This window comes from Paramormyrops kingsleyae, chromosome 5 (genome assembly GCF_048594095.1).
Source record: "Paramormyrops kingsleyae isolate MSU_618 chromosome 5, PKINGS_0.4, whole genome shotgun sequence".
Taxonomy (NCBI): domain Eukaryota; kingdom Metazoa; phylum Chordata; class Actinopteri; order Osteoglossiformes; family Mormyridae; genus Paramormyrops; species Paramormyrops kingsleyae.
Window position 1 is genome coordinate 22,817,065 of NC_132801.1, and position 13,740 is coordinate 22,830,804.

At 42.5% G+C, this 13,740-nt stretch overlaps 1 protein-coding gene across 1 annotated transcript in view; it reads left to right on the plus strand.

Moving 5' to 3' along the window:
- samd14 (sterile alpha motif domain containing 14) overlaps positions 1-5,858 on the plus strand; it is a 30,240-nt gene extending 24,382 nt beyond the window's left edge. The window contains exons 8-10 of the mRNA XM_023820860.2: positions 1,357-1,470; positions 2,707-2,862; positions 5,079-5,858. Coding sequence (XP_023676628.1) covers positions 1,357-1,470; positions 2,707-2,862; positions 5,079-5,234 — 426 coding nt within the window. The 3' untranslated portion in view covers positions 5,235-5,858. The remainder of the gene's footprint in view (positions 1-1,356; positions 1,471-2,706; positions 2,863-5,078) is intronic.
- The last annotated feature ends 7,882 nt before the right edge of the window (positions 5,859-13,740 follow it).

Below are 13,740 nucleotides of genomic sequence, written 5' to 3' on the forward strand. Positions count from 1 at the left end.
CAATGACCCAGGACTGGTGATGTGTGCGGGGGGGGGGGGGGGTCATGTTTAAACAGCCTGTCAGGAGTCACTTTTACTTTGCACCACAATGAACCCCGGAAGCTCTCTCTCTTGTAGTCTTGCCCCTGTCATTATTTTTGTGTGATGAGCCGTGAGGAACCATCAGTGCACCAGCTCTGCTCCTCACCTGGAATCATTTCAGCAGCGATAGGACTCTTTACAGCTCCTGACCAGCGAAGCACATTGTCGTCACTGTAGCAGAAATAATTTTTTAAAATGTAATAAGTTTCCACTTCATGGAAGAATGATTCTCAAGTATGGAAATCTAATCGTGTGCTTTGGGGAGACATTTATCCAGACATATGTTCAGCCAGAACTGAGAAGTGCTTTGTGTTTGCTGTCTTTCTCTGTGTGTTGTACTGACTTACTGCCCAATTCTTTTTGTTTAACATACTTCCCCGGAAGGGAATAGCTGACATTTCGTAACTTTCATGCAAGATGATTGTTCATTGATGTTTTAAAAATGGGGGTGGCACAGGGGATAGTACTGTTGCCTCACACCTCTGGGACCAGGGTTCGAGTCAGTGCCATGGCTCTATGTGGGTGGAGATTGCATGTTCTCTCCATGTCATCGTGGGGATCCACCCCTCCTAGTCCAAAAAACATACTGAGGTGAACTGGAGTTACCAAATTGCCTGTAGATGTGAGTGTGCCGTGATGGGTTGGCACCCCACCCTGGATTGTTCTCTGCCTGATGTCCGCAGGCTCCAGGCCCTTCGTGGATGGATGGCGGATGTGTAGCTGTATTAGTCTGCCCATATAGTTGGGGCTAAAGCCGAGCTGAGGCTGAGTGGACACTCCTCCCAGCAGAGAGAGCCTGACACTGATCATCACTGCTAATTCGCTTCACCCGTCCTTGTTCCAGATATGGATATAACTCTGCTTTTTGCCCCAGTAACCCAGACTGATGTCCCAGCCCAAAGACTCCTAACACCGAGCATTTGTTTTGCTTGGTTGTCCCTGCCTCATAGTTTGCTCCCCTTTTACTTGAAAGATTTTATTTTTGGCATTTATTCGTTACAGTCCGTTACTCCTGAAAAGGAAGACCATTAAACTTGCTGTACTACCAAATCTCGTATGGTTCTGATCCCCCCCTGCCCCCCCCCATCTCAAGGTAATGGTACAGACACACATAAGCTGACGTATTCAAATAAACACAGGAGATATTGGCAATGAAATGTAATGTATTCATGAATTTATTAAATCCACCTGGGATCAGTAAAGTATATCTTATGTAATCTTAATGTCATTTGTAATAATGACTTTTTAGACTTTTCTCCATTTCACCTCCTCCAGGAGTCCACCCTGAGTGATGAATTCTGTCCTCGGAGCCCCCGCATGTCCAGTGGGTCTGGGGCAGAATCTAAGTCCTCGCACCCATACCAGACCCTCTCCCAGTCCTCGGATGAGGTAAGAGGATGCCCCTCCCCTCTTGTTCTTACCATGCTAAGGAGAAAGTCTTCTGTCTTCGCCGGTGCTCTGCTGAAGAGTTGCCCTCTTGAACTGTCCCATTTCCCCCGTCGAACTTCCAAAACACAACCTTAACAACCTTAAGCTTGTTAAAAGTGTGGCTGTTCATATTCACCAGTGCCACACTCTGGGGGTGTGATATCGTCAAGTTTCCTGGCCTCAGAGCTTCACTAGAGGCTTCCTGCCACTTAGCGTAAAAAACAAGCTAAATCCACTAGCAGCCAATGAAAGACAGGCCTGTCGGGGCATTCTCACTGCCGGGAGAAGGAGCAAGGGCACGGTTCATTTGTCACTCGGCTGGCCTGGATTTAGCCTGCCTGTCTCTGAAGGAGAGTGTGACCCGGTCCCCCCTGATGCAGTCTAACGAGCTGAGATAGTGAGGCGGGGCAGGCATTCAGACAGCAGGTCGGGTGGATAGTTGTGCGTCTGCGATCAGGGGCAGCGAAGTACCAGCTGCTTCTCTCGTAAAAGGATTAACTTCCAAATGGTTCCGTCATTACCGATCCGGCGTGCTGAATTTTTAATAAAGCACGCAAATGTGCTACGACGGATTAGCGAGAATTCTCACTGTATGGTTGTTCATCTGCAGATTATCGTCGTGTAACTGTGAGCTTTACCGTGGAAGCCATCAGAATAGCTGTGATTGAAACCGTGCCACCTTTCTCATTTCCTCACGCCAACGCAAGCCGGTGCTCGTGTGTAGCTAAGATCTGCTTTTATACACATCTCAGCTTGTCGCCAACATCCTGTCCAGGATTCAATTTGATATTAATCCAACTTACTTCAAACAGTATCGCACTGGGGGCATTCCCACCACATTGAGCATTATTATAAAATGAGAAGTCTGAATTTTCTAGTTATTTGAAGTAGTTTATATACCACGAAGTGTCCTGTGATGGGTTAGCACCCCATCCTTGCTTATTCCCTGTCTTGTGCCTGTTTTTTCCGGGATAAGCTCCAGATCCCAGTGACCCTGTACCGCACAACCGGGTATGGAAAATGAATATATGAATGAATGAATATTTACCCCGTTCTCATAGCGATTGTATGCATGACATGTAGAGCTGCTAACGTTCAGGAGTGATTCATCCATAAATAAATTGTACTGGGGCTACAGCAGCCAGATGTGACTCATGTCTGTCACCTTTCTGTCCCCTTCTGGTTCCTGAATGGCAGCTGCTGGACGAGCCGCTGTGCCTGGTGTCAGCTTGGAGCACGCAGCAGGTGTGCCAGTGGCTGAAAGGGTTAAACATGGAGCAATATATTCCAGAATTCACTGCCAAGGACATTGATGGAGAGCAGCTGCTGCAGATGGACAGCAACAAACTTAAAGTGGGTAAATAGAGGAAGACTGAAGTGGACAGAAGTGCCTAATAATTATGTTTGAATGGTGTTGTACAGCTCTCTCTGCAGTACTGCTCACACTTATAGCGGGGTGTCACTGGAAGTTCAGCCTAGCTGCACTTATTTATGCCTAGTCGACTGCTTAACAGCATGTTTGTAATGCGCTATTTCCCTTTACTTGTATGTCACTGTGGATAAATGTGTATGCTAAATGCAGTAAATGTAAATGCCACAGGATAACAGCTCGGTCTGTGCATGTGAAATATGTGGTGACAAAGTGGGCATCATTAGGTCCCACGATCCCTTCAGAAAAATCAGGGGTTTTGGTTTTGAACACCCCAATGGGCATCTATGCAAAACTTGCAAACCCTGCCGTTATGACTTGAATAACTACTCCAGGGGCCGATAAAGAGAGGCCATCTCTCTGTCTGACCCCTGTGCATCCTTACATATACATCCACAGTCAGTGTGTGTATGTACCTTAGAGTGACACACAGCCAGCGTGCTTATGTACCTTAGAGTGACACACAGCCAGTGTGCTTAGATTCCTTACAGTGACACAAAGCCAATGTGCTTATGTACCCTTACAGTGAAACACAATCTGTGCTTATGTAGCCTTGCAGTGATACACAGTCAGGGTGCTTGTGCACCTTGCAGTGATACACAGTCAGCGTGCTTGTTCACCTTGCAGTGATACACAGTCAGCGTGCTTGTGCACCTTGCAGTGATACACAGTCAGCATGCTTGTTCACCTTGCAGTGATACACAGTCAGCGTGCTTGTGCACCTTGCAGTGATACACAGTCAGCGTGCTTGTTCACCTTGCAGTGATACACAGTCAGCGTGCTTGTGCACCTTGCAGTGATACACAGTCAGCGTGCTTGTGCACCTTGCAGTGATACACAGTCAGCGTGCTTGTTCACCTTGCAGTGATACACAGTCAGCGTGCTCGTGCACCTTGCAGTGATACACAGTCAGCGTGCTTGTGCACCTTGCAGTGATACACAGTGCTTTTTATATATTGCTTTGCACACATAATGCTAATTAGCAAGGCGCTTCAGTGGGCAGCTCTTTTGCCTCACGCCTGCAGGGTCTGGGGTTTGAATCCCGCATCTGCTCTGTGTGTGTGGTGTTTGCATGCTCTCTGAGTGTCATGCAGGCTTCCCTTCACAGACCAGTCTAAAGATATGCTATTAGGTTTGCTGTCACTGCTTAACTGGCCATAGTGTGAGTGCATGTTCTGTGATGGACTGGCAGGGTGTGGCCCTGCCCAGCATTGTCTGGGATAGGCTTGGTGCCTGTTAAGTGACCAGATTACTGTGTCCCAAAAAGAAGGCCTCATTTTGGGATGACGCAGGTCAACTACCAAGCGACATTACATCCCTTAGCAAAGGAAACGTGACCATGTTACCCTGGAGAATCAAACTATCTCAGCATGTACTTTCCTTGATTCACCATGATCTTACCTTCTGATTGCAAATTGGAACTGAACTACTCCTTAAGGAATCCTAAATAGCTTAAACGATTATGACTGATGAATATATTCAGCTTTGCTCTCCATTTTCAAAAATTGTTAAAGGATGGAATATGTTACACAGATAAGTGAGGCGAGTTGGCAGATCACCGTCATCACATAGCCTTATTCACATTCACATGCAGTATATTAGTTTAGCGGACACTGTTTTCCAAAGTGACATACAATTACATCACAAGCATACAGCTGTCAAGGAGTCAAGTGCTGCTAGTCCTTAAAAGTGGGACAATGTCAACTGCTCACTCAAAAGGGCATGAGACTAAACACTAGTACTGAAGAGGATCAGCCCAAGTCAGTCCATCACACAGCACAGATGGAGACACACAAACTCACACCAAGAGCAATTTGGAGACACCAGTTCACATTGATACATGTGTTTTGGACTGTGGGTGGAAATGCCGACACACATGGGGAAACAGATGCAAATTCTAAGGGAAACAGAAACTGGAATAAAATGCACAACAAAGAGACTCACTCTTTGTTACCCACTGAGCCAACATACCTCACAGCAATATGCTATATAATCCTATAAAATCAGTGATTTGTAACACTGTCCTCTCTGCTGTCTTGATCTTTTCTATTGAGCTGTCTGTTGCTAAAACAGGTTCCTGGAGAAATTACAGCTCGTGCATCATCTATCTGCATCTTACCGTGTGTGTGCACCTGCGTAGGGTCTTGGCGTGACCAGCTCGTCGGACCGCAGCGCACTGAAGCGCCGCCTCAAGGATATACACACCGCAGCCGAGAAGGAGCGCAAGGCCTTGGAAAAGCTGGAGAAACAGAAGGAGAAGCAGCGGAAGAAGGACCAGGAACAGCGCAAGAGCTAGTAGCCACCAGGGGGCAGTGTGAGCACACTCACGCTCTCTCTGACGCATACAAGAATGAAGATGTACTGTAGAGAGTCCAAAAAATATTTTGACAAACAAAAAAACCCCACTCATATCTGGTTCAAAATGTACTTGGAAAACATTTTTCAATGCCTCATTCAGAATACCCAGTAAGTTATCGCATAAGCACAACACAGACAAGATGTTCAAAATATGTGTTTATTAATTCCTTGCTGATAGTAATGGTTACAAGTGTTTTACTCTTAAAATAAATTGGCTAACTGCCCAGAAGGAGTTCAGATTGGAAATGAAGCTTTTTTTTACGACCTGTAAAAATGACTTGTGGGACAAGTTATATGAACCAAATCCCCTAAAATCCATTTTGTAAGATGGGAGGCACTTGAATACAGATCATGAAGACAAATCCTGCAGAAACATGGAGCCTTGGAAGATGGAAAGATGGTCTAAACCAAGAGGTTGTTCGTTCACATTTCCTGGACTGGTCACAGACCTCCTTTGTTGCAACTGCACTTGCGTTGTTGTTTTGACTTGTCATTGTGGTTGTCATTTTGTTCCACTTATATAAATGCATTAAATTGTTGTAAACAAAAGCAGGTCATTCTATGAACAGTCCTGGGGCTCCGTTTCTTACACTTTCCTCTTTCCTCAATGGGCTCAGTTTCCATGTGCTGATAGTGTGATGAAGCACTGTTGCTTTTTACACATGGGCCATGGCAGTACAACAATGGTCAGAAAACCGGTTTTGGAGCGAATGCATTTAAATGAGATATTTACTGTATGCAAGTCCAGGGGTGACCTGGGCTGAAGCTTAGGGGCAAAAGTTTGTTTAGTAAAATTTAGGGCTGTACAATATATTGTTTCAACATGTGCAATAATCACATCGCAGGATGTGCAATGTCAAGTAAAGCAAATTAAATCAGACATATCATACTACAAATTTTTTGCGGCTTGATACAAAAAGAAAACTCGCACGGATCTCATTTTCCATGACAGAAGCCTGTCTGTTATGATTTACTCTGATTAAACTTTTTTAAATACACAGAGTTTGGTGCTAGTCAGTGACATGCGCAGCAAACCACCAATCACAATCGCTGCATGTTACAGTCGTGTAATTTTCATGTCCCAATGACTATCATACTTGCCTGGGTTAAGACAACAAGTTAACCTATAACAGTTTTACTTCGTCGTAGGGAACAAAACTTCAAAAATTTAATGATTGTGTCAAGATATACTGTGCCAGTCAAAAGTTTGGACACACCAAGCTGCTTACAAAGGAGTGATAGACTGTCACATGACTTGACCGGGCCACCTGACCTAAACCCTGCAGAAATGGGTTTGGAGGAGCTTGACCAGACAGTGAAGGAAAAGCAGCCAATGAGTGCTCAGCATATATGTGGAATACCTTTCAGGACGGCTGGAAAAACATCCCAGGAGGCCACCTCATGAAACTGACATAGAGGAGAAAGTAGGACCAGCCAGTCCAAGGGTCAGTTGGGGTTTTGCTCTAGAACACACTTGTGGTATCACTCTGCTGACCCAGGGATTTGAACTGGCAACCTTCTGAGTCCCAACCCATGGAGATCCCATACCGCCCAAATATTTTTTTCTTGTTTTTATTTTTTTGGTTTATAATTATTCTAAAATTTAGAGAACAATACAAATAAAGCTTTCTGTTTGTACAGTAGGTGTGTCCAAACTTCTGACTGGTACTGTAAAAAACCAAACTTTACTGCCGCAGCTTTGGAATGGGCTCTACACGAGCTCTTCAGGCCAGTTCTCATCATTTTTGTCCTTGCTGTCAGACTCATAGACAGTGTGGTGAATTTGTGAGAAGTTTAACAAAAATGAGTAAAGAGGAGAAAAGTGAACAAGAACTGCACACCAAAAGGTATTCGCCTTCAGCTGTATGGAAATGTTTAGTATTCCATACAGACGATGTTGAACAGAAACAAGTAATTTCTGTAACTGCTCATGCTGATCCTCCTGTGTGCCACGCCCCCCTCGCTACCTCGTGTGGAATCCCTGTGTCATCAGTTGTCTCTAGTTGTTAGAGTATGTTTCCCCAGTCTGGTCATTGATGTCAGTCCTGCATTTTGCTCCGTGTTCCTGCTTGTGTTCTCCTTAAATAAATCCCTTGTTTCCCCGACTCCTCCACTCCTGCTCCTGATTCCCCACTCCGTGCCCCCGCGCATGTGACAACCAAAACTTATTTGACACACTCTATTGATAATAACAAGTTCTACTTGGCTATAGTTTGTTTTCGCTAAATTTAATGTCCTTGTTTGTTTTTATAAATATTGCAGTATTATTCACAAAAAAATCAAATATTGCTGTGTTTTTTTTTTCAGTAGTGTGCAACCCTAATAAAATTCCCCCAAGTGTCATCAGCTTTTATTGTTGCTATCCCCCAATATGGGGACCTGTGCCCATGATAACGTGTCTCTGTTTAAGTCACATACTCCCATTTTGGATTGTCACTGTCAAGCTGCAGGTTGCAGTCACACTTTGAATATTATTTTATAACTGACTATGTGACCACTCACCCTGGGCATTGCAGATTATGTGGCCTATGTACCCAGCTCTTTATACATGGGAAACATTGTCCGTGTTTCAGTACATGCAAAGTGGTCTGAGTGGCCAGGAATGTCCCCACCTGCCTGACCTATAACTGAAACAATGATGCCCTGTCATCTAACAAGCAGTTTCAGTTTCAGCATCAGAAAATCCCTCTGGGATCAATGAATTCCATCTTAATCTTAACATCAGAAAAAAGAAGAAAAGTTAGAATTACTTTCGAGGTGTGGTTTTAACTGTGAAGGCAAAAAAAATAAAATAGAATTAGATAGCAATTATAATTAGTTAATAAACATTTACTAAATCTACTCAATGGTTTAGGTACATAAACGCACTATATAGACTAAAGAAACTAGTATACCTGCCTGCAGGACTTTTACTGGCAGGGAAAAAATGTCTCTCTCTCTCTCTCTTCTTCGCTACATCATGTCTTATAGATATTAATATTGTATTAATTAATTATGTATTGTATTAATATTAATATTGTAATCTCCCAGATTTGGTATAACCAAGTCTTGATCGTTGGCAGTAATTTTTAATAGTGTTTTCTGCAGATCTTCCCACAGTCTCTCATTGCTCATAATCATGCATGTCTTTCAAGCTTAAAACACTACAAACTCCAGCCCGTCTTCCAAATGTGTCCTAATGATACATAAACTGCCTTTTTCTTATTTCACCACAATTCCCTGCATATAAAATATTTTTTTGCTGTTACATACATACACAAGAATCCTTCCTTACCATTAATCAAAACAATACTAGAAGGAAATAAACACATTATTTAGATCAACCACTACACCAAACGGTTCCTCTGGTCCTGTCATTTTCATTAAGACATTTGGAACGATGCAAATAAATAATAATAAAACACAAAACGATGTCTATATAATTATTAAAATAGACACAAAATAAGATTCATAAATACATTATATGGACTAAAGTATTGGGACACACCTCTTATTCATTGAATTCAAATCTTTCATTCAGACCCACTGCAACAGGTGTATATAATCAAGCACCTAGCCATGCAGTCAGGGTTACTGCAAGTGAAAGAATAGGTCGTCCTGAAGAGCTCTGTCATAGGATGCTACCTTTGTAATGAATGAGTTCATGAATTTTCTTCCCTGCTAGATATCCCATGGTCAACTGTAAGTGGTATTATAGCAGAGTGGAAGCATTTATGAAGAACAGGAACGCGGCCGTGAAGTGACAGAGCACGTAATGTAACAGAGCGGGGGTGAGCAAGTGCTGTGGTGCATAGCACCTAAAATCTATTGATTCAGTAACTGCAGAGTTCCAAACTTCCTCTGGCATTAACCCCAGCACAAAAAAGCTTCATAGAATGGGCTTCCATAGCCAAACAGCTGCATGTAAGCCTCACACCACCAAGCGTTGGATAGAGTACGATAAAGCATGCCGCCACTGAACTCTGGAACAGTGAAAACGTGGAGTGATGAATCACGCTTCCATACAGTCGAACAGGATGATGTTGAAAATGATATGTTCATTTGTTACAGTCAACTGGGAGCAGAGAAAACACATGGAAATGATTGAAACCTCAGAAGCAGAAGCTGTGGAAGAAATGTGGACTGAGATACTGAGAATAAATGGAAAAGAGGTAACCTTGAAACTTGATACAGGGGCAGACTGCAATGCAATGTCAGTCAAAACTTTAAAAGCACTCACTAATAGAGGCAGACTCAGGGCTAGTCAAAGTAAACTTGTTGCATTCTTTGGCCACAAGATAGCGCCACTGGGTACGACAACACTAACATGCGAGTTTAAGAGCAAAGAATATAATATTGAGTTTGAAATCACGAAAGAAGTAGTTCCAGCTATATTGGGAGGAACCACTTGTGCAAATCTAGGCTTAATAAAGAGAATGCATGAGGTAGGAAAAGAATATGGCATTCTTAAGGAGTATGATGATCTCTTTAATGGCTTGGGTTGCTTGCCAGGTGAGCACAGTATTCAGATTGACCACACGGCACCAGCCATTGTGCACGCTCCTAGGCCATTGGGCACGCTCCTAGGCCATTGGGCACGCTCCTAGGCCATTGTGCACGCTCCTAGGCCATTGGGCACGCTCCTAGGCCATTGGGCACGCTCCTAGGCCATTGTGCACGCTCCTAGGAGAATCCCTGTAGCAATCAGAGAGTAACTGAAGCACTACAGCGTATGGAAAAAATGGGAGTAATAGGAAGACAAACAGAGCCCACAGAGTGGGGGAGCAGCATGGTAACTGTGGCCACACCAAAGAAAATTCGCATCTGTATGGATCCAAGAGATCTAAATCAAGCGATTAAGTGAGAACACTATCCACTGATATCTGTGGAGGAAGTTGTTCCAAGAATGGCAAGAGCAAAATATTTTTCTGTGCTAGATGCTAGTCAAGGATTTTGGCAGATAAAACTAGATGAGAAAAGCTCAAAGCTCTGCACGTTTAACACACCCATAGGAAGATACAGGTTCCTGCGACTCCCCGTTGGTATATCGTCAGCTCCAGAGGTGTTTCAGAGGGTGGTGGCACAGATGATCGAGGATCTGGATGGAGTTGTCAACATCATTGATGACTTGCTGGTGTGGGGAGATTCCAAAGAAGTGCATGACCAGAGGTTGAAGAAGCTCTTGGATATAGCAAGGGAGTACAACCTAAAACTGAACAAAAGTGCTTTATCAGGATAACAGAAATCAAATACATTGGACACATACTAAGTTCAAGTGGACTAAGACCAGATGAGGAGAAAGTGAGATTAGCGCCCCATTAAGGAATCTGCTTGAGGGAGGAGCAGAGTGGCACTGGGAGGAAACACAACAAAAAAGTTTTGAACACCTCAAACAACTGGTCACCAGTGCCCCGACTTTAAAGTTTTATGATGTCAACAAACCAATCACACTGTCAGTGGATGCAAGCTCAGAGGGTCGTGGAGCAGTCATACTGCAGGATGGACAGCCAGTTGCTTATGGCTCAAGAGCCCTCACGGATTATATCAGCGCAGGTATGCTCAGATCGAGAAAGAGCTGCTCGCTATAGCCTACGGCTGTGAGAAATTTCATCAGTATGTTTATGGAAAAAACATTCAGGTTGAAAGTGACCACTGGAAATCATCTTTAAAAAGTCTCTCCACCAAACCCCAATGTGCCTGCTGCTAATGCTGCAAAAATACAGTCTGTTATGTATAGACCGGCCAAGCAACTGCATATTGCAGACACATTAAGTCGAGCATTCCTAAAGGAGCAGCAAGAAGATCTGCTGGAAAAGGACTTGGAGGTGAACGCGGTTACGTCTCAGCTACCAATATCAGAGGAAAAGTTGCAGATATTTAGAAAAGCTATAGCAGAAGATGCAGAGCTGCAGCTATTGAGAGACATCACACTGAGAGGATGGCCAAAGGAAAGAAGTGCGGTTCCAAAAGACATTGAGCCCTACTGGACATTTAGGGATGAAATCACCAACATGTCTGGACTGATGTTCAAAGCAGTCAAAATTATAGTCCCAAATCAGTTGAGAAAAGAAATGCTTAACAAGATTCATGAGTCACACTTGGGAATTGTTAAATGCAAAGGAAGAGCCAGGGACATGCTGTATTGGCCAAAAATGTGTGCACAAGTTGAGGAACATAAGAACATAAGAAATTGTGTCTCAGTGTGAAATGAACAGCAACCCAAGAGAGCCACTAGTCCCATGCCCAGTACCAGACAGACCGTGGCAGAAAGTAGGTACAGATCTCTTTCATTACAAGGGATATGAGTTCATGTTATGTGTAGACCATTTTTCCAAGTATCCTGAAGTTGTCAAACTGAAGGATACCACCAATAACAGTGTCAACACTCCTGGTCAGGATGCGGGCAGGAGAGAGAGTCAGGATGCAAAGAGGAGAGAGATGGGAGCCAGCTGTGGTCCTGCACCACCATGAACTACCACGGACTTTTGTGGTTCGCACACCAGAAGGAAGGCAGTACAGAAGGAATAGAAAGTATCTGCGGGAAACATCTTTCCTGAGACAAAGGAACAAGACACTTACCGGAAGATGGACATAGAGATAAAAGACTTTGACACAAAGGACACAGAACGACAAGACACAGTCAGCTGAGAGCGCCAGGGAGGTGAATCAAGATAAAACACCTGTTGAACAAAGTGAAATACACACCTATCAAACTAGATATGGTAGACAGATAAGACCACCAATGAGATATAGAGAGTAGGTTGAGAAGGGGTATAGGATTCATGATTGCTGTTGATTTTGTGTTTATGTGAATGTATGATTAAGTTGCAGTAGTTACCGCTTAGTGAAGGATCTGGAGAATTTCTTGTTACATTTACAGATGTTACTGGTTTGAACAATTTGTTTATATACATACACAAGCTTGAAGGTTATGTTACTCTTCAATTCTGGAAAGGAGACTTGGTTAAACTAAAATATATATAAAAAAATTGTTAAGAAAGGGGATGTAATGTAATGGGATTTTGAGCCTTGAAGGTACCTGTCGTAGATGACGTGGCAGATGAAGGCTGCTGATTTGGTTCCAGAATTATCTATGTGTTGTGTATGAGGCACGAGCAAGTGTTCATTAAATACGGCTCTAAAATAAAATGTTGGTTGTCCAGTCTCCAATATATAACAATAACGATTTCTGGAATATTAAAGTTAAAGATTGGCTAATAATATCCCTCATCTCTTTTAAAACTATAGGTAAGATGCCATCAGGGCCCTGCGATTTATTTATTTTGAGCTTAGCTAGACTTAGTACCACATCAGCCTCAGTTACACATTATTGATCAAAGACGACACTGTATTCGTACTAAATGGTGGTAAGTTACTCATGTTCTCTACTGTGAACACCCGTGTAAAATAATCATTAAACTCATTTACTATATCAATTTCATTTTCAATTATAAGGCCCTTACCAGCCCGCAAATTAATGATTTCAAATTTTAGAGCTCTTTTGGAGTTAAAATATTGGAAGAAGTTTTTATTGTCATCCTTAGCCTCCAAAGCAATTTTTCTTTCTACATTACTCTTAGAGAGTCTAATGTTTTTTTAACTCAACCTGTAGACTTAGATACTCTTGCTTAGTTTTGAAATCATTAGTTAATTTCCATTTGTGGAACAGAGCCCTTTTCCTCCTGACTTTAGTAAACCACTTTGGTTGTAGTTTCCTAGATTTAGTTTTGCTGGAAACAGGTCCTCTTGCACTTGCAATAATGTGCTTTTAAAAAATTCCCATGCCTCTAAAACAGTTTTGCTATTTAACTCCATCGAGTTTACAGTTTCTAGTTTCAGTCTCATACCATTAAAGTTAGCCTTCCTAACATTGTATACTTTTATTTTGGACTTTGCTCTTCGGACACTAAAATTAACCTCGAATTTAACCATGCTATGATCACTACCATCCAATGGTTCTAAAACCTATAATTTTCCAACCCTATCCTGGTTATTAGAGAAAACAAGATCAAGAATGGCTTAAAAAGCACACTAGTGTTATACTACTTCATTACAGGCATAGTATTATACTAAAAACTACTAATTTCCTCTTTTTGTAAAACAGTTAATTTGGTCTTGTGTATCCGCTTGTATTAATTTGGTCCTCAAGCATCAATACCACCCACACTATCAAACAAGAGTTAAAACTAAACTAATTCACCTTGGTGGTGGGAAGCCTGGCTGTATATTATTCTTCACGATTTGGCACAAACCAGAACAAATGCGATAATATGTTGGTGGAACTAAATATTCCAAAATTATGAATGAATTGTGATTTATTTGGTAGCATTTCGTAATGTGCAGATTTGACTAATTGCAAAGTTAAAGGTGAACAAAATTTAATATTTGGTGGTCAAGGGATTTATCGATAAAAGGTCGAGTCTTATTATCAAAGAGTGAAAGTTTGTCAAGACTGATTTATTCTA